This window comes from Marmota marmota, unplaced genomic scaffold (genome assembly GCF_001458135.2).
Source record: "Marmota marmota marmota unplaced genomic scaffold, marMar, whole genome shotgun sequence".
Lineage (NCBI taxonomy): Eukaryota > Metazoa > Chordata > Mammalia > Rodentia > Sciuridae > Marmota > Marmota marmota.
The window spans coordinates 59,069,756-59,091,337 of NW_026000037.1; the positions used below are offsets into that span (position 1 = coordinate 59,069,756).

Genomic DNA, 21,582 nt, shown 5'->3' on the forward strand with positions numbered 1-21,582 from the left:
CCCCCCCCAGGTGCTTTGCCAGCTGCTATTGTCTTCACTGCCTAGGAAGTGTCCCCCCACCCCCAGGCACACAAAGTAAATAAAGCAGTTCTTTATTAACTACTGAAGTTCTGGTCTCAATTCTAAAAACCTGAACTCTGAGGACTTTGCTTCTGGTTAGGAGTTCAGCAGTTCAGAAGGCCCCAAAAGGGTCACAGGTGGAAAGAGACACTGATACTGCTGTGCTGTGCCTTTCAGGTATTTTAGTCCATTTTTCACTGCTACAACAGAATTATCAACTGAGTAACTTATGAAGAAAAAAATTTATTTCTTAAGGTTTTGGTGGCTGGGCAGTCCCCAGGTCAAGGGATCCACACTTGGAAATGGCCTTCTCTCTGTATCATCACATGGTGGAAGGCAGAAGGGCAAGAGATCACATGTGCATGTGCACAAGAACAGAGAGGGCAGGGAGAAAAGGAGAAGTGAGGGTGGGGACCTCATCCTTTTATCAAGAACCCACTCCTGAAATAATGGCATAATCTGTTTGTGAGGACAGAGCCCTCATGGCTCTTAAAGTTTCCACCTCTCAACATGGTTTTCTGGGGGATTAACTTTCCAACACATGAACTTTTGGGGGACACATTCAAACTGTAGGACTAGGTAAAGACTGAATATGTTCTTTCATGCATATTGTTATCTCAAAAATGGAACCTTAATGCACCAGAATTTCTCTTCTTCTTCCCCAGGAAATAGAATATAAAACCTTTTCGCAGGAGTTAGTTGGGAGGCTAGTGGAAGGTTGTGGGCATTTTTCTTGAGTCTAGGTTTCTTGGGCCTTAAAGTGTGATGGGGTGAAAGTTGAGAGGGAAAGGGCCTCAAAACTACATTTATGAAAGTTGTGTCTTTGGTCTTTACCTTTAGTGACAGGTCATCTGCTCACATCCTCCAAAAATGTTCATCGCTCATGGCAAGATGTCTTCCTCTAATAACATCCCAAGTTCTTTGGAACAATGACACACCTAGCTTTGCCTTCTGTATTAGTCTGGGTAATGCTAAGTGGTGCTGTGATCTCCCCCTACCTTACCCCCATCTCAGTAGCTTCACACAATGGAGGTTATTTGTCATGTACACAAAGTCTTTTGTGGTTGTTCACTGTTCACCATCTTGTGACTATAACATATGAATCACACACCTTCTATATTAGTTCCCTAGAGCTTTCAAAACAAGATACCACAGCTGAATGGTTTAAAAACACATACATGTATTCTCTCATGGTTTTGAAGGTTAGTAGTATATAATAAAGGTGTTGGACATATTTTCTCTGAAGTCTCCAGGGAAGAATTTATCTTTGTCCCTTCTGTCTCCTGATAGTTGCCTGTAGTCCGTGACATTCCTTGCTTGTAGATACATTACTTCAATCTCTGCTGCCACCTTCACATGATGGTCTTCTCTGGGTCCAGATTTCCCTCTTATAAGGTCACCAGTTATTGAATTAGAGTCTACCCTCATCCAGTATGACGTCATCTTAACATGATTGCATCCACGAAGACCTAATTTCCAAACAAAGCCACCTGCACAGATACTGAGTTTTAGGACTTCAGCCTATATTTTAGATCCATAACACCCTTTCAACTTGTGGCTAAGTAAGAGAAGAATAGGAGGGATACCCATTGGCTGTTAATAGTCTCCCTCAGAAGTGACACATGCTAGTGTCATTCATGGTCTACTGACCAGAATGTTTCCCATCATAACTACAAGGAAGGCTGATAAATTCAGAGGCACACAGGGGTATTTGGTGAACATTACCTGTCTTTTTCAATCCTCAACCAGCTCTTTCCCTCTGGCTTGGGAAGGCTCCAGGGCATATATGAGTCTGGGTGGTTCTGTGTAATGTGAAATATCTATCAGGAAACACTCCTAGACTTGTAATACTGCTCAAGGAAAAACAAATAATTTGCGTAATTTGTAAAACTGCTCTACTTTTGTTTGGTTCTTTGGTTTATCTTAATCCAGAGATTATAATATGGTGGTCAGCAGGTTGAGTCTTTTCTATAGATTTTTTTTTTTTTGTGTGTGTGTGTGTGTGTACATAATGTTTGAGAAATGTAAGCTGGCCTGGTGCAGTGGTGCCTGCCTGTAATCCCAGCTACTGGAGAGTGGGTGGAGATGCTGAGACAGGAGGATCGCAAATTCAGTAATGGCATAATCTGTTTGCATCATAGTGAGACTGTGTCTCAAAAGAAAAAATTAAAAGGGCTAGGATGTAGCTTGTGGTAAAGCACCCCTGGGTTCAATCCTCAGTACCCCCCACCCCCCCAAAAAAGTAAACAAAATTTAGATTATCTAGTTTTCCTTGAACAAATGGAAGCTATGTCAACATCTGAGCTCATGTTTCCACAGAAAACCAGCAATAAGGAAAACAGTCAAATAAGGGCTGCTCCCTGAAGACATTTCCATCTCTTCAGCTCTCTGGGATCCTCTCCATTGCCTATAGTATTTAACCAACAATGAGGCGGAGCATCGCCTCTAATGGGTGTTTGTATTTTCAGTATTGTTTTCTGATAGTAGAGTCCACCTCCCGCCCCCCTTATATTTGGCTCTTTTTACTCACTTTTACCAAATTGGCCCTTGCAGGCATTTTTCTTAGTGATCTCAATTTTAAGCAAAATCTTCATTTTTATGTATCTCATCATATCCTGGTGCTTCTAAGCACTCCAGCACTTCCCACAAACACTACCTTGAACTCACAGTGACTTCTCCATGGCTGTTTGGATGGTAGAGATTTAAGGTGAACAGATGACAAAGGTCCGGAAATACTTATAATGGGGATAGGTGGATAGATATTTGCAGTGAAATACTTACTGTTGGGGACATTTGAATGTAATTAGAATGATGCCTTTTGGCTTGTTTTCAAGTACATCATTACTGACACAGGTTTTTGTGCCTCTTCTCTCTTATATAGACCCCTGGAACGATCCAGTGAAGATGTGGATATAATCTTCACACGACTGAAGGAAGTTAAAGCTTTTGAGAAATTTCACCCCAATCTCCTTCATCAGATTTGTTTATGTGGTTATTATGAGAATTTGGAAAAAGGAATAACATGTAAGGAATACAACTCCAGGGGTATATTTGTCTGTGTGTGGTTTGTGCTCATTTTGTGGCTACCCTGGGGGGAGAGAGAACATGCAGAGGGTTTATTAATGTGCCAAATATGTAGGTTCAGTCCAAGTAAGTGGGACATTTCCCTCTGTTTATTCAGTTCCACGAAGGCATTGCCTTAACTCCTTTGTTCACAGTATGCAAATGAGTTTTCCAGGGCAGCCCACTAACTCATTCATTTAGCTGTATCTTTAGAAATTCAAATAGTTATCTTCCTTAATCAAAAAATATGTCATCAATAGGATATTAAAAAGAAAAAAAACAGTTTTAATTAACCCCCCTCTAATTCCAGGTAAAATAAGGAGCAGGGAAAAGAAAATAATAATTTTTTAAAAATAATTTTTAATTAAAAAAGTAATACTTCTCCATCTGTTTGTATGGTGTATGCAGCATTAACAGAAAACTCCCACCCAACTGCCTTGAATTACTCATAAAAGAAGGAAAAAAATGATTTACTTGTATCAAAAGTCCTGAGGTAAAACGACTGCAGAGTTAGTTAATGAAGTGGCTCAATGACATTACTAAAGTCCCAGGTCTGTCCGTCCTTCCCTCCTTCTCTCTCTCTTTCTCTTTTTGGTATGCATCCTCAGGTGCTGGCTTTGTCATCGGGCTTCTCACAGATGGTTCCCAGGCAGCTAGAGCAGTTGGAAGCATTTCATGCCAACACAAAAAAATTCCCTGCTGAAGGACCATTTCTTCTTGTGTCTCTTTTTCAGAAGTCCCTGGCAGACTTCCTGTATTATCTGATTGGCTTGTATTGTATCATATGCCCATGTCCAAACTATCACTGGCAGAGATAATGGGATGCCCATGATGGATTTAGAGCAATCGCAATTACCCCAGTGGGGCAAGGGGAGCAACTCCCACGCTCTGAGCACCTGGCCTATGAGGGGAGGGGAAATTTATATAAAATGTGGTTCAGTTAGCTAAGAGGGCGGGACTCACTGTGGGTGGGGAAGCAGCAGGGTCTGTCACAGCATCCTTACAGAAAATATGGAAAATCAACAAAACAATTACCTACAACCCCAATTCAGAGGTTGTTCTTAACATTTTATATGCATCCTTCAAGATGTTTCCCATGTGTACACAAAAAAAAACACATTTGTTTTTAAAATCAATTATACATACCATTTTTAAGCATATGTGTATACATTTTAAAGACTTTTTTTTTTAGTTGTAGATGGGCACAAGACCTTTATTTTATTTACTTTGTGGTGCTGAGGATGGAACCCAGTGCCCCACTCTACCACTGAGCCTCAACCCCAGCCTGTATATATTTTATTAATAACAGAAACTTCATTCTTTTGGGGCCTGAGAATTTTTATTTCTTAAGGCCATTTTCAAAATGAATTTTCCATGGTATAAAATGTGAATTTGATTGACAAATGATAATGTCTTTGGGGGCTGAGAAGTTCATGAAAGGCAGACCCTAACTCTAAAACCAGCCAGGTCCACAGGCTGCGAGCAGCTGAGTTGCAGGGAGGTCCACTGTAAATCCATCAGTCCTCATATTTAAGAAGACACTTGGTTGGTATGAGAGTTTTCAACGAGTGTTTCAGGGTTACTTTCCAAAGTGTGACCTTAACATGTATGGGAACTAAAGTTGTACCTAAATATCTAAAAATTTCCTCTCTGGGATTACAAACTCAAAGCAAAGTCAGATTCAGAAATTTTTGATGATGAGAATCATTTTCAAATGCCTAAAAGCCGTCAATTTAGAAAACAAACAAGAAAATGCACATGATGATACCTACTTTAAAATTTTCAAACAAAGCAGATTTAAAAATATTTATCAGTCTGCTTAAAAGGAGACATGCTATTCTAGAAAACACATTAATTTTAATATAGTTTTAGGAAATTGGAGTAGTGTAGTCTGTTAAGTCAAATAACCTTGTTACTCAGTATTCCACGTAGCATCATAATTTTTCAAGAATCACAATTCAATGAGATATATTAAGATAAATTGCACAGAACATCAGTAACTTATTAGATTTAAAGGATCCTATGGCTAGGGTTGTCATCTCCTATTACAGCTGTATAAATATGGAAGAGCTCTGTTCCTAGAGTTCCACTTCACAGAATGTTGAGTGAATAGAATATAACTTTGTTGATGAGTGAGATAAAGAAAAACAAGCCATATCTGGTGGGAACAGGTACTGGAGGAGAACTAAGCTCAGTTAGATTCAAGCCATGCTTATAATAACTAGTGCAGAGCTATCAGATGATGGGACAAAACCAACTTGTACTTGATATATTTATATTTCTGTTTTTTTTTTCAGTATTTCGCCAGGGTGATATTGGGACAAACTGGTATGCTGTCCTGGCAGGGTCTTTGGATGTTAAAGTATCTGAGACCAGCAGTCACCAGGTAATATATACTGTATTTTTTAAAAAATAGGATTTTAAAAAAAATACTCATTCCCATGTCTTTTATACCATCAGAATCACATTTTCAAATTGATTTCCTCTTCTCTGTCATAAAGGGTTCAACTGTGTTGCCTAATGCCTACATTAAGTCACTCAACAAGCATCCACATGAATGCCTAGCATGATGTGCATAGGTGCCAGGCACTGGAACATGCAAGGCAGGGGCACGTTGCTTGTCTTCCAGAAGCTGCTGTCTCTTGGGAAATGAAGATACTTCAATTGCAAAGTGATGGCTGTGGTTGTGTGAGTGAGATGTGAGCAGGAGGGGAAAGAGTCTTCCTGGGTTTCCTCTGGGATCTCTCTTCCATCTTATTTAGTGACTTTGCTTCAACCTAGAAGTGATTCCCCTCATCAGGCTTTTAGGAGCTGCAGGGATATAGGGGACGTATGGTCAGTATAGCCCTCCTAAAATCTCTATTTCTCTGCCTTCTCTTTTCAAATGTAAGAGGGCCAATAATTTGTTTTAAAGTGCAATACCAGCTTCTTCTATGGTCCTTAGTCAGCTCTGAGGAGCGTGGCCCCCTAGTGGATAAAACTCACATTGTTTTTTTTTCTTTTCACAATATTGTGAATATTTTAAATTGGACTTAGAATTAATTCTCTTACCATCTGTAGTGACCCTTGCTCCATCACTATGACATGTGGCCTAAACATATACAACCTTCCTATTTAGAACCAAGAACCTTAAATCTGAAATATATGACTCCATAAGGTCACTTTTACACATCAGTATGAAAATGTTCCATTTTTACATTTGCATATAAGGAATTCAGATAAAAACTGGGGGAAGAGAACTGGGTAATTATAAAATCAAGTAAAACCAAAAAAATCATTGAAAGAGACAGATAACCTACATTCAAAGACCACGTTTAAGGCAGCATTTCCAAGCATTTTCCTTGGGTAGCACACTTCGGATGTGAACGACATTTATGTTACTAAATTGGAGTGTTGAATTTTGTAGGACTCACATGCATATTGGAGGCGTGGGCAGTCACCATCTTGGAAATGGAATGCTGTCCCACAGACTGGGTGAAGTGGGCGTTTGGCACGTGGAATACGATTTCCTGTGTTGGGCCCATGGTGGGTGCTCAGACTCTACTTAGCCTGTAGCACACTCTTCCTGTGCCTTGGCACACAGAAAGTTCCATTAGACACACCTGGAGCTTGTGCCTCCCAACTGTGACATTGGGTCCCCTCTTCCCCTCCCTCACAGGATTTCAGAGAGGGTCAAGGTGACAGATGGTTTTGATTCTTGTAAGCTGCCTCAGTTTCCCATGGGATTGAGAACAGCTGGCACTTCTTGGCCAGTTGCCACATGCCAGGCAGTGCTGTAAGCTCTTCACAGGTCTTTATTTACTCCTTTAATTCCCACACAACCCCACGAGGGAGGACACGTTACCGTTCTCATTTTATACATGAGAAAACTAAGGCCCCAGTGGTTAAATAACTTTCCCCAAGTGACGGATCTTGGAATTGGGGGAACCAGGATTCGAACTCCAGCAGTCAGGCGCTGGATGCTTGCTCTCAGCCACAGCTCTGTATAATTTGGCTCAAAAAGAAACATGGTCAAATCCACAGCCTCCCTCTGGCTGCCTCTTGCTTCCCCTCCCTGTGCCCCTGTCTTTGGCTCTGCACCTCGGCTCTCTGCAGATGTTGGCCTATTGGGCACCCTCTGGGTGTGTCTGCTCAACGTCGCTCCTGGTGTCACCTGTGTGGACGTGCCAAAGGAAGGGGGCCTCTGAGAGAGTCATTCTCCTTGGTCCCTCCTGCTCCCCCAGTGGGTCCTGAAGAAGTCATGTTGGGGAGAGGGGAGAAGCTGAAGAGAGGAAGGCGAAGGAAGGGGGAAATGGAAGGAAGGAGAGAGAAAAGAAGAAACCCCATGGAGGAGAAATGAGGAGAGAGAAGAAGAAAACGAAGGGCTGCTGTCCCCAGGGAGTGATCAGCAACCCTGGCACTGATGCGCTGACACAGCAGACGCTAGCAGCTGGCGTGAGATTTTGACGGTATTAAAATAGCATGTGGCCAGAGGCTCGAGGAGTACAGCCTCGGATCAAGGATCTCTCCCAGTGTGGTCCTAGAAGACTGAGTTAGTTAACCTTTGCTGCCAGCTGTGGATTTTAAACTTTTCAAAATTTTAGTTTTGGATTATGGCTGTAGCTTTGACCTCAGTGCAGAGAACTTTCCTCTGCTGGACTGGGTTTCTCCTGGGTTGTTAGGAATTATTCTTAGCTTTATTCCAGAGATGGCTTATTGCCCCCTTTATGGACTCAATCCCGTGATGTCCAGCCAGAGATTTCTGGATTGATTCATATCACCAAGATGTAAGGGAGTGGAAGTATGTTGACTCTTCCCTGCTCCCACCCTCCAGAGTATAGTCGAGACAGACCGAGGGGACAGCTTTTCAGCAGCTCTGAGGGGCAGGGCATGGTTCTGGCTACATGGCAGAAAGATGCTAAGGGAATGAGCAAGACATGAACCTCCCCGCTATACCGGGCTGCTTGAAAGGGAAGAAGAGAAATGACCTATCAACCTGTGCTGGCCTTGTAATGGGCCCTGGGTTTCGCCGAGCAGCAATGTGGCAAATCAGGGTAAAAAGATGGACTGATGGGTTAGCATGTCAGAGTGCTCCCTATGTCAGTGAGTGTTCTTCAGAGAAAGAGAAGGAGATATGGAGACAGAGATGAGAGTTGAGAGACAGAGAGGGAGAGGGAGGAGAGAGACAAGGGGGACAGGTTTTAAGGAATTGGTTCACATGATTGTGAGGGTTGGCAAGTCTGTCAGGCAAGAGATTTGGATAAGAGCTGAGGTTTGGAGTCTTGAGTACAAAGGCAGGAAGCTCAGGCAGAATTTCTGTGATGGTCTGGAAACAGAATTCTATGGGAAACCTCAACAGAACCTATTTGCTCTTAAGGTCTTCTACTGATTGGATGAGGCCCACCTAATTTATAGAGAGCAATCTCCTTTATTAAAACTGTACCGATTTTGTTAATAACATATAAATAATATCTTTTTTTTTTAATTTTTTATTGTTGGCTGTTCAAAACATTACATAATTCNGAAGATATTTTGAATGGAGTGGTTGTCCTCATTTCCATTTCAGAGGATTTGTCGCTGATATACAGGAATGCCTTTGATTTATGTGTGTTGATTTTATATCCTGCCACTTTGCTGAATTCATTTATTAGCTCTAATAATTTCTTTGTAGACCCTTTTGGGTCTGCTAGGTATAGAATCATGTCATCTGCAAATAGTGATAATTTAAGTTCTTCTTTTCCTATTTTGATGCCTTTAATTTCTTTCGTCTGTCTAATTGCTCTGGCCAGTGTTTCGAGAACTATGTTGAACTAAATAATATCTTTATAGCAACATCTAGACTAGTATTTAACAAACGGGTACCATCATCTAGCTGAGTTGACAGTGAGGAATGAAGTAGGCTCGGGTAATGGACCAGGGAGGTGAGGAAAAGTAAGGAAAGACCTGAAATTCCGACTCTTGGGGACCAGAAACTGTTGTGGATCCTCATTAAGGGCCTCGGTGTGTCTCACTGCAGTAGGGGCTCCGGGTGCACTGACTTGGTCTGCAGGCATTCCTGTGCTGTTTTATCAGTGGGTGGGGAAACACCACTCAGCGACAGTGGGTGCAGCAGGCCCAGGCCACAGAGTACGCGGCCAAAGTAAGACTTGAATTCAGGTCTGGCATCTTCCAACTGCATGTCCTTTCTGCTGTTCCCATGTGAATAGAAAGTAGGTGGGGTGTGTGTGTCAGTTTTTTTCACTGCTGCAACCAAGAGACCTGGCAAGAACAATTTTAGAGGAGGAAAAGCATATTGGGGGGCTCACGGTTTCTGAGGTGTCGGTCCATAGATGGCTGACTCCATTCCCCGAGGCTTGAGATGAGGCAGAACATCATGGTGGAAGAGTGCAGTGGAGGAAAGTGGTTCAGGACATGGCATCAGGAAGCAGAGAAAAACAAAAGAGACTCCCCTCACCATGGACAAAATATATACCCCAATGTCACGCCCCCATTGCTCACCTCCTCCAGCCACATCCTACCTGCCTTCAGTCACCACTCAGTTAATCCCATCAGGGGATCAATTCACTGATTAGGTTAAGGCTCTCATAACCCAATCATTTCACCTCTAAACCTTCCTGCATTGCCTCACACATGAGCTTTTGGGAGACACCTCTGATCTAAACCATAACAGGAGGTAATGATAAAAGAGCAAGAAGAAAAGTTCTAGGAGACTAAGGAAGTCTTAGTCTTGTTTTTTTTTTTTTTTTTTTTTTGAAAACAACAGATGTGTGGAGCCACACTGAANTTTTTTTTTTTTTTTTTTTTTTTTCTGAAAACAATCACCCTATCTTGAGGAAAGAGAAAAAGGAGCTAACAGCTGAGGCAGGTCTTTAAGAGGGCAGAGTTGCTTGCTAGCCTGCACCTCCACTTTCTTGGAGTCCCTCCCTACATTGAGTGTCTGCCATCCTATCTGAGTCAGAAGGGAGGTAGTGACAAGTTCCCAAACTTGTCCCTGAGTTTCAGCCCCTGGGTGTGCTGGTGGCTGCTTTCTGAGGCAGAGTTAGGGGCTCAGAACAGAAATATCCCTGGGTGCTGGAGCGCCCCCTGCAGGCAGCTGTGTGCGAAGCACTTCACAGGCAGCATGGGCCGGGGCACTCAGACATGGCTCTTCTCCCTTGAGAGCTATGATAAATCTCATTGCACAGGACAGATGTTCAATAACTTGCTCACAGTCACACAGCCATCAGGTGTGTGAACCACTTCTTTGTGATTCTGGGGCCATGTTCTTAACTATTATGGTTGTCCAGGTGCCTGCAGGAGGTGAAGCGAAAGGACCAGAGGTGAGGGCTGAGCCATTCAGAATTATGTGGGAGAAGCAGCTTTTCCATACGGCTCCTCTGGCCACCTTCGTGCTGCCAGCTCAGAGCCCACGACTCACCTACACACCCACCTCCCAGGTGCTTGTTGTACTTGCCCCTCCTCTCACCACCTTTTAGATGTGAAGATGCATGGTGAAGTGAGCATAGTCCACCCCTTCAAAGGGCTTCCAGATTAGAGAGGATAGGTCAGTGTAGGTGACAGGGAGAGAGAGTGAGGTGCGGCAGGAACAGGATAGAGGTGAAATTGTTAGAGGGATACTGATGGGATGTATGGGCATCTGGGAGAAAAGGAAGACCCTGACTTGGATGAAGAGTTCGATGGGAATGCCCTCAATAGAACAGGGAACAAACAAGGAAGAAAACCCCTCTCAGATTCGGGTATGCTATTTTTGTGCTATTCATTTATCAGCTATTATTGATTTGATGGATTTTTTTTCTGAAAACAATCACCCTATTTTATACAGAAAGAGATAACTCTAGCTTTCAAGAATACACAGGACATGGCGAGAGAAAAGGGAAGTATTGGGGAATGAAGTGCAGCAAATTTTGTTCCATGCTTGTATGATTATGTCAAAGTGAACCCCAATATTATGTACAACTATATTGCACTAATAAAAAGAAGAACACATAGGACATAAAAATTCTGTTTGACTTATAAAATCATATTCCCTTCCTGCTCATTTCAATATAATATTACTTTTTCTTTTTTTCCATCCTTCATATATATGTATATTTTCTCACTAGGTTGAAAAACACAGCTTCTTCCCCTCTGTATGATTGGTTCTTCTTGAATTCTTTGTACCCTGGGATGAGGGTCACACTTATTCTTCATGGGTGATATCCTTCAAGCATGTGGCAGGAGCTCTCATCATTTACAAAGCATTTCACCTGCGTGCTTTGGTTTGCATCTCCCCAGTGGGTAGACTGAGCCGCACTGTATCATGCTCGTTCACAGAGGAGTGAGTGGTCTGCTCAAGATGACACAGTGGTGAGCCTCAGAGGTGGCATCCCTCAGCCAGCCCGATTCCCTTGCTATCAAGGATGGATGCTATCAAGCATTAATCCTTCCAGTTCCCCAGTAATACCTGTCCTCACCCTCAGTCCTCTACCTAAGCTGTTAGTGGTCATTAGCCTGAGGTGTAGGCAAGTAGTCTGCCCGATATCCCAGCAGGTAAGAAGGTGGTATGGATTCACCTTTGCTCAGTGAGTCACTGATGCCTAAGAGTATAACAAAGAAAGCTGTTGGTGACACATTAGAGAGAAGAATTAAAATTTTGACACTGCGGTGAGTGGTCATGTCAACCTCAGGCCTCTCCTGGGAGGGGAGGATGGAGAAAACCAGCCATGGAGCTTCTGAGAGTCAGATGGCTCACCTCAGTGTTGCACAGGGTCAGTCCCCCTGGTCAGCTGAGAAGCAAAGGTCTGCTGGTGGTGGGGGTGGGGGTGGGAGGAGACAGGAGCTGCGCCCCTGACTGCCTCCCCTGTCTGGCTCAGACGCCTCCTCTGTTGATGGTGGTATAATATCCTGCTGAACACTGGCGCCACTCTGTGGTCTCTCTGGGGCTCTTTCCAACATGGCCCAGAGCCACACCCTGGTTCTGCATCCTTTGCTTTTCCTGTGACTGAGTCCCCCAACCCCAGGCTTCAAGAGGGGACTGGAGAGGAGAGACTCTGAGAGGTTGGACTGTTTCCTGGGGAAGGAAACAGTCCAACCTCTCAGAGACTCTCCCTGAGGACCTGGGGCTACATTGTTCTCCTTTCTGTTCTTACTACTTTGAAACCAGGAGCTTACCTTAAGGAACTTTCAGAGACTTGCCAATCCTTACACAGCTCTTTCTATAAATTACATTACTCCATACAACAGTACCTCCTTCAGAGACACTGTTGGGGCTATGTGGAGTTGTCAGAAGCATCTCTCCCAGTTCCTCAGACATCCTCTGGTCTTGGCCATTCTTTTTCTACCTCAGGAAACTTAGAACGCCCAGCAAGGGGACAAGCCCACAGACCCCTCACCATTTGAAGGTCTGCCTCACCATCTGGCTCACAGGTTTCCATGTCCACTTTGGGAGGATGGGTGCTATCAAGGATTAATCATTCCAATTCCCCAGTAATACCTGTCCTCACCGTCAGTCCCCTACCTAAGCTCATCTAGGACATATATGCCTGCAGATCACCCCGAACTCTCATACACAGGTTCTTCTCCTGTCTTGGAGCTTTATTTAACTTCCATGGGCTAAATATTCTCACTCAAATGAATGGCATATTTTGTCATTAGTATTTTCATGGTTTGTGATTAGAACATTGGAGCAAGTTATAAACAACAACTTGAAAATCATAACTGAGTTTATAAACTTTTCTACATAGATAACAGCCTTCAACTCTGTGGGGAGCTTGCGGGGGTGGGGGGAGAGAGAGAGGAACAAAGCTCTGCTTTCCCTGCAGACAAGTGAGGGAACCTTCCTAGCACAATAGATATTTGAACCCTAGAAATATATTTAAATTAATATTATTCAATAATATTAAATATTATTGTAAATTAAGCTTTATACTAAAATAAGTATAACAAATTTCCTGTCATATGAAAGTAGAATTTCTGAAGGCTGCTGACAGAATAGGATTTCATGATGCAAAACAGATAATGGGGCAGTTTATTAATTTATTAAAATGCATACATCTCTGTAACAGATGCTTATTTAAAGTGTTATATGTGCCTAATATGAAACACAGTGGTTAAATTTAGATCTCTTGGAATTCTCTCTGCCACTTAATTGACTATGGGTATGCACGTTACAATTATTTGTAAATTTAGGATAATAATTCTACCTTAAAAGAGTTTATGTATGTAAACCACTTAGGACAAAACTTGGGATAGAGGAAGGTTCCCGTGTTTTTTTAATGACTATTTCAAGAAAGAGAAGTTGGTGACCTAGAGCAGAATGCTGCTGGTTGCAATGCTTGCAATGCTGCCAGTCTATCACAAGAGGGCAGTGTTAGAATAGAAAAAGCAGGAAATGTACTTGGTATTGGAAACGGCAAGAAGTTTTAACAAGGTTGTTCAGCCATTTCATGGGATCAGAGAATCTGGGCTGGTCTTGGCCGAGGTTCTTACTTAACTCCATTACCTCATCTGTCACTGTAAGATGTTACTTGGCAAATCTTATCCCAGTTTTGGAGAAAGACCTCTTACTGGTTTTCTTTTTAAACTAAAATAATGTGCTTTTGTTTGCCCTCTCATCTTCACTTTTATAACAAAGACATTTTGAAACACTGCATGTTTGCTTATAAAATTCGAAGGGCAGGCATGTTTCTGCATGAAGTGGACCCCTCTATCTCTGCTGGTCTCTTTGCCTTTGCCTCTCATTCTTCTGTTCACTCATTATACTCCATTATTTTCCAACAGGGAACATCATTATTGGAAGACATTTTTTTCTGAGCACATTTCTGACTGAACACATTCAGGGAGACCATAAAACACGAATGATGCCAGTCCACAGTGGCTGTTATAATGTCTTACTCCTCGTCTGTGCTTAGGTCATGTTCTTGGTTAGGGACTGATTTGGGGATTTCTTTAGCATCTTGCAAGATGCATCATTATTTAGTTTTGTTGCCAGTTTGGGTGGATGCCAAATGCTGGACAGATGGGCTCACCACTGAAGTGGGGCTGGCCTCCTGTGTTGGTCATCCAAGAACCAACGCCAGCCCTTGTGCCTTGAGCCTTTCCCAGACAGCTTGCCTGATCCCTTTAAGCTGTGTCTAACCCTTACTGATCCCAGGGAAGTGCTCAATGGTGACAGACCTCGGCTCTGCTGTTTTTTAGAAAACACATTTGCCTTTCTGCTTGGCAATAAATCCTTTTGACAGCACAAGTCATCTAATGTCTTGACACATTCTGAGATTTGATTCCACTGAGTTTTATTATTTAAAAGAACTCAGTAAATTCTAGTACAAAAGTCAAGCTCATGAACTAAATCCAGGTGTTCCTTTACTTAATGACAACAATGGCCCATGGTCCTAAAGTGAAAATTGTAAAAATATTTGCTTTCTAAGCCGGGCATGGTGGCTCATTCCTGTAATCCCAGCAGCCCCGGAGGCTGAGGCAGGAGGATCGTGAGTTCAAAGCTAGTCTCAGTAAAAATGAGGTGTTAAGCAACTCAGTGAGACCCTATCTTGAAATAAAATACAAAATAGGGCTGGGGATGTGGCTTAGTGGCTAAGTGCCCCTGAGTTCAATCCCTGGTACAAAAAAAAAAAAAAAAAAAAAAAAAAAAATTGCTTTCTAGAATTGGTTTCTGGATCTAAACATTTAAAGAACTGATTTGTTCCTCAGTGTTAACCCACCATGTATCCAAAACAATAAATCCACCATGAGACAATGACTTCTTCCTGAGTCACTGATATAGAAGTGAGTTAAATATGAAACATAAAAGGATCTGATACTCCTTGAAGCTTAGGACATTTTTAAAAAAAAAAAAATCTTGAAGTACTTATCACAGAGAATTCTTATGTCTATTTTATTGACTATAAGCTACTTTAAATTTCATCAGAATGTCTGTGGCTTGTGTTAGCTGGATTTCAGTTGATGCTTATAGACATGATTTGCAAGGCACAAGTCACTTAGCTTGGACAACAGTCTTAATTACCAGTGACATGTAACCACTGACTTTCTTAACATCGTTTCCATTTTCGTACTGTACCTGTGTTTACAATGAAACAAACAAATAAAATGTCTCAGATGGGAATGCGTGCTCTAAGAAAACTCAGTATACCGTAATTCAGACGTACAAAGCAGATAAATTAAGGGGTGATTAGTTGCAGTACAAAAGGATTCTTTGATTTACAGCAGGATTGTCAGAAGGGTTCCTTTGAATACAAGCTCCCCCAGAGAGCTCAAGTGTTTTGCAGATCATTCAAACCACTTGACATCCAGACTGGGGGACAGAGAAACTTGGAATTTAAGTGTTGAAAGCCATCATTAGGTGAAGGTTAATACAAAGTGAATATAGAGATTCTCTGTGATTTAAATAAAAGCAAGAAATATTTGCTTTTTTAGAGACATGGAAAACCTACACATGCATATAAATATAATTTAGAAGTAATAATTTCTGTTATTTATAGAGCATGTACTATGTGCCAGGAACCAGCTAGGACTCTGTATATTGTTTTATTTCTTTTTATTCCTGCTAATAATTTTATAAAAAAGATAATGCCTGCCTATTTCACAAGTAAGGATATTGAGGCTCTGGGGAGGAGAGCATTTTGCCCAAAGCCATGGGATAGTAATTGGCAGACCTGAGTTTGGGTCTAGATGTGCCAAGGCCCCTTCTTTTTTATTCTGCTGGCCCAGGGGGCTCTCCCCTAAGCACTGAGTGTCTGCTTGTGGGTCCCTCCTTTGCCTGACCCTGCCCTCCACCTTCTGCTAGGGCAGGCCTTATTGACCTTTGATTTACCCAGTACCAATGTGTGTGAATGGAGGTAGGCGGACCCTGCCAAGACACTGCTCATGACTTCATTTGGTTCCAAGCTGGGTGGAAGATGAGAGCCTGGAAATAGGGGTCTGCCCGTGGTGGAGGTGGTGCGCAGGGCTAGAGGGTGAGTTCAGGCATTGCTGAGCAGGAGGCCGAAGGAAGCAGACAGGTAGGTCAGACTCCCCAGTTAGTGTAGTGGAGGCTGAGGCAGGCGGGGCTTGGTGATGGGGAGGGAGCCAGGAAGCAGGCCCCATGGAGTAGTCTGCGGCCCAGCAGGCTGAGAGGAATGGAGGGATCCAGAGAGGAACGGGGTCCAGCAAGGCTGTCAGAACTCCCACTTTGGGATGGATTGGGAGTACCAGGTTACTAAGGCTGAGTCTCAGAAGGAAAGAAACCCAGTGTTTCCTGCTCAGGAAGGAACTCCATTATTCCAACTGGGTCACAGGGTCAGAGTTGGAAAAGCTGAAATGTGGGTTCTGTTCTTAGTTCCCCACTTATGACTACTGTAATTTCTCCTAATGGTTAGAGATTGGTGCCCCAGCCTTGGAAGGCTTTTATCCTCTGGGAGGGTCAAATGGATCCAATACTGGAATTGAAGGATTAAGGAGAACAGGGCTAAATGTTTCCCATTTCCCTGATGATTGTTCATTGAACAGATAGGTTGGTGATTGAGCAAAGAACCTATGGATAAAATTAACACCGTAGCTGAGGTTACCTCTGAGCCTTGGCAAACTGAGAAGTATGTGTGGGTAAGTGAGGGGACTGACTAGTTGCTGGTCTTTGCTCCTTTTCTTACTGGGCCTGGTTTTGGGCAAGTTATTGAACATCCTAGAGTCTGATTTTGCCTAACCTATAAAACAGCAAAACTAATACTGACACTGCAGGATTTGCTTAAGAGTATAGGTTGAGCATCCAGAATCCAAATCCTAAAATGTTTCAGAATTTGGGACATTTAGGAATTGGGATTCTACTACTGACCTTGTGTGACAGTTTGCAGTCAGAATGTGGTTCAGTGTTTATAAACTTTGTTTCATGCGAAAAATTATCAATTCTATTGTGTAAAATTACTTTCAGCCTATATATTCAATGCATGTATGAAACAGAAATGAGTTCTTTGTTTAGATTTGGCCCCTAATCCCAAGTCTGCTCATGATGTATGCACACATTTCAGAACCTGAAGAAATAGGAAATCTGCATCACTCTGGCCCCAAGCATTTCAGATAAGGGATGCCCAACCCGGATTGCCAGTAAGAAGGTCCACAATTTATTAAGCATTTATTTTGGGCCAGGCACTGTGCAAAACAGTTTAAATACAGGAGCTCATTTAACTATCTTGAGGAGTAAAGAGGCACCATGGTCAAGACACATGGCACCACATTCCACTTGTATGCATGCAGGAGGACCTGTACATGCTGCACGACAGGACGAGTACCATGAAGCATCAGTGGGTGATTAAGGAAGGAGGTCTGTGATTTTTGAGGGAGGATAAGGAGTGATCAAGTGGACAGAGTTAAGGATAGCTGGATCAGACCAGAGGAAGAAACCAAATGACATGTGAATGACATGTTATAGGCCATATATATATATATTTTTTTTTTTTGAAAACCCATCACTCCTATTTCTATAGTGGAATTGACCTTGGGAGGCCAAACTTGTTTCCCTGATACAATGAAGTCTTCCCAGGTGTCCCCTGAGGGAGGCTGCACTTAGGCTATGTCTGATGAAGGCAATAAATGGTACTCTGGTCTCAGTCCCTGTCACAGAAATCTCTCTGAGAATGCTGGTTTGGTTCAGCACCTCCCCCCGAGGTCTCAGTGCAGTTTGGGACCCACAGCCATCTTGGCTAACTACCCTCTTATTTGAATTTTCCCAGAAGCAGCTTTGGAGACAAGGATTGAGCTGAAAGTAGTTTTTTGGAGACAGGGGGTGTGGCAAGGGATTGGGGGGGGGGAGTGTACAAGGGAGGAAGGAAAGCCGGCTGTGTGTTATAAGCGTGTTTCCTCAGTGGGCAATGGGTTTGCTCCTTCAGGGGACCTGCGAAGAACTCAGCAGGGCAGGGAAGCTGCGGAGTTAACCCCCACTGCCTTGCCTCTGTGCAGGAGGGTGCCCCTTCCAGGTGCTGGCTGGCTGGCACTCTGCTCTCAGGCAGAGCTGTGAAGTAGACTTTCAAGGCAGGACCCTGTAGGCATGTATGGAACTGTCCAGAAAGCTACAAACGACTTCTGGGGTGGAGTTGGGGGATGGCAGCATCTGTGAAATCCACCGTCAACCTTGAACATTCAGATTTTTAAATTTCCACTTCCCATTTGAAAGTCCTCAAAAATAAATCACCACCTTGCAAGATAGAACATCCCTGCACTGTTGTTCCAGATTCCCTGGGTTGGCGCTGGTTGCTTTCTTTGGTGTCACTGAAAACATTTTCTTTCAGATGGTCTCTCTGAACATTAATCCACAAACGAGCAGAAAATACAAATGTTCTTCTGAATAGTCCCTATTAAATAAGTATTGAGATGTGAGCAGACCTCTGGAGTATGTGTAAGCTTAAAAGAAGTCACCCCGCTACATTCAGCCACAGATCCTTTCAGCAACAGGCGAGGGCAGGCATCAAGCACACCTGCAGATTCTGACCTGTAGGGATTGTTCAGCGTGCACACGAGAGGAGTGCTCCTTCCACCCGGGCTCCCTTCATCCTGCTCACGTGTGTCCTGCCTTCCAGCCTGCGTACTGAGCAACGTACACTAGTTCTGCTAAATGAGAGAACATTCGAATGTGAATATCTTTGTTTGATAATTTCTTTCTAAAGCACATGCAAGACCCTGCGTGGGACTGCATTGTAAATAGCACCAAGCAGCCATGGACTACAAGGACAGTCACTAATCTTTAGAGTGAAAATGTTTCCTAGCTCTTTCAGCTTTTCCCTGTGGCCACTTGTCCCAGTGCCCAACCCACACGTCCCCAATCCATTCTAGTTTCTAAGTAAATTTGTCCTACACATGCTCTGAATCCACTGTTAAGTTTGAATTTGCAAATAACATATCTTTTTGGAGAGGTTTTTCCATCCTCATTTCAAGATCATATCTTATATTTGTTTTGTTGGTGTTGGTTTGTTTAGCCGGACCCAAGAGCAGCCCAGAGCCTCCGCTATGTTAGGCAAGTGCTCTACCACTGAGCTGCACCCCCAGTCCTAGACCATATCTTGTAATCTGTGGCTCCCTATGCTTAAATTTGAGTGGATTGAGTGTGAAGGAGGAGACAGGAAAAGACTGACCCCATGCTCAGTTCTGGTAGGAGAGCTTGGGTTCCTGAGCAAATGAATCACAGTGGCTATGTTCCAATGGGCGTGGGCCTCTTGTTCCTTAAGGGACATGATGAAATGCTGTGAGCGGTGCAGTTGGAAATGCTGTCATGACTAAATTTTGTTATACATGATAAAGTCTGGGTAAGTTCAGTCCTTCAGAGAAATTCCCAGAATGAGTTCCATTTTGTGCACTCATGGTAGCGATATTGGCTGGTGTGAGTTTCCTAGCATGTCTTTCTTTGTGTAGCATTTGGTGACAAACTACATGTATCAGGGATGAGAGGTAGGAAAAGAGAAGACTGGTTGATCCATCTACTCTACAACTAGCTCACAAAGAACTGAAATTGTCATCTTTCTTTTGCCTTATACTTTGCTAATAAACTTAGATATCTAAGCTATGTGAATCATAGCAGGAGTAATACTTATGATCTAACCCTTTCAAGTTTTAACATAGAATTTAATGCTGGAAAGTACAAATTAGGCCGAAAGAATTCTTTCTGAAGGGTTCAGGTTGTAGTAAAATGAGCGATTTAGTGGGAGCCTCCAGGGAACCTGCTATTCTAGAAAATCTGTGAAAGCCTTCGACTTATCATAATCTACTTGTGTTCTTACTAGAATTTGAAAATTACTCAGACATATCCAACTTACTGAGTATTGATGTTTCAGTTCTGGGAATGTTTTTCTGAGTGAATTTATTTTCAATTGTCTCTCTGGAAAGTTTATTAGCAGCCTATTCTTAAAATTTCCCCTGATCTTTTTATTCTTTTCTGAAATATTATTGATTTTATTTTCCCGAACCTAATTTCATATGCTAATATCTGTGTAGTAGCAATTTTCCATGGTTCAAGAAACTGGATTCTTATGGGCATTTGTCTTAGAGATGTGATTACAGAGGCACTAACTTGATCTTAATATCATTTACCTATTATCGTGTATCAGATGCATGAAAGGAAAACTGTGCCTTCTAACTCAGAGGATCACCCTTGTGTATCTTCCTTAATTTATAATACCTTGCAAAATTAATGTCCAGATGATTTTGAGTGGCTATTTGCGTTATTTGAAACTAGTTAGGATTAATTCCAAACATTATCACCAATGTTGCATGTAGAGAGGAAATTTCTTTTTTAGTACTCCTTATGAAACTTCTGAATCATTGATTCATGCAGTTTGTGAACTAGCCACAGTATTTCAGATACTGTTTTTACTCTGTTGTGGCTGCAGGAGGCAGCATGATACAAAAAGCTTGTTATCTATAGTCAGCCATGGTTAGAATCTGGCTGTACTGCTTATTTACTGTGTGAGCTGGGGCCCTGTAAACCCACCACTGAGACCCTCAGTTTCCTCATCTCTTCAAGACAGACAGACACAGTGTCATCCCTATTCCAGTTTCCTATTTAAATATTATAACTGTACCCTTTCACTGAGAAGGCTGAGTTCATCTTCACTGGGTTTCTGTCCTTTTCTTAAAACAGATAGTAGTTGCAGAAGATAGCAAGACTATTGCTAGCAGCTTTACTTATCATAACACCAAACTAGAAACAACCCAAATGCACGATAGGAGAATGGATAGGCAAACAGTGACATGCCCACACAATGGGAAACTATTTACCAATAAGAAGAAAGAACTATCGATCCATGTAAGAACATGCACAAATCTTATAGACATTATATTGAACAAAAGTCAGACATAGACAACAGCAATTATTTGTCTCCTTTTACTTGAAGTTCCGCAACAAGCAGAACTCCTTCAGGTTGATAGAAATCAGGTCAGTGATTTCCTCTGAAGTAAGGATCTCGACTGGAAAGGGGTAACAGGGGAACTTTTGGGGGTCATATAAATGTTCTGGGTCTTGATCTGGGTGGGGATCATGCCAGTGTAGGCATTTGCCAAAATGTGCAATGAATGGTACAATGAAGTTGGGTGTTTTATTTTGTACAAATTATATTTAAATTTGAAGAAAAGACAACTCACTCATCTGCTAAATGTTGAATTTTCTAATGGCTATTTTTGGTGATTCTCAGGATGCGGTGACCATCTGCACCCTGGGGATTGGGACAGCCTTTGGAGAGTCCATTTTGGACAACACGCCCCGCCATGCGACCATCGTTACCAGGGAGAGCAGCGAACTGCTCCGCATCGAGCAGAAGGACTTTAAGGCACTATGGGAGGTGAGCCCCAAGGCTTCTTTGTCAATTAATACAGTTTCAGATGAGAACGGGAGTCGCCACACGGATAATGGCATTACAGTCAGGCCTTAATGTGTTCTGTTCTGAGCTGGTAGATGGAATTTAATTTTCAAAACTTGTTTTTAAAATGAGTGAGTGAAAAAGCCATTTTGACACAAGACATTTTTTTTTA

At 42.5% G+C, this 21,582-nt stretch overlaps 1 protein-coding gene across 4 annotated transcripts in view; it reads left to right on the forward strand.

Annotated features, from left to right (window-relative positions):
• The window catches only part of Rapgef4 (Rap guanine nucleotide exchange factor 4), a 281,593-nt gene that overhangs the window by 39,479 nt on the left and 220,532 nt on the right, over positions 1-21,582 (forward strand). For all 4 annotated transcript variants that reach the window (XM_048812490.1, XM_048812492.1, XM_048812493.1 and 1 more), the window contains exons 2-4: positions 2,942-3,084; positions 5,421-5,509; positions 21,246-21,392. In XM_048812490.1, coding sequence (XP_048668447.1) covers positions 2,942-3,084; positions 5,421-5,509; positions 21,246-21,392 — 379 coding nt within the window. The remainder of the gene's footprint in view (positions 1-2,941; positions 3,085-5,420; positions 5,510-21,245; positions 21,393-21,582) is intronic.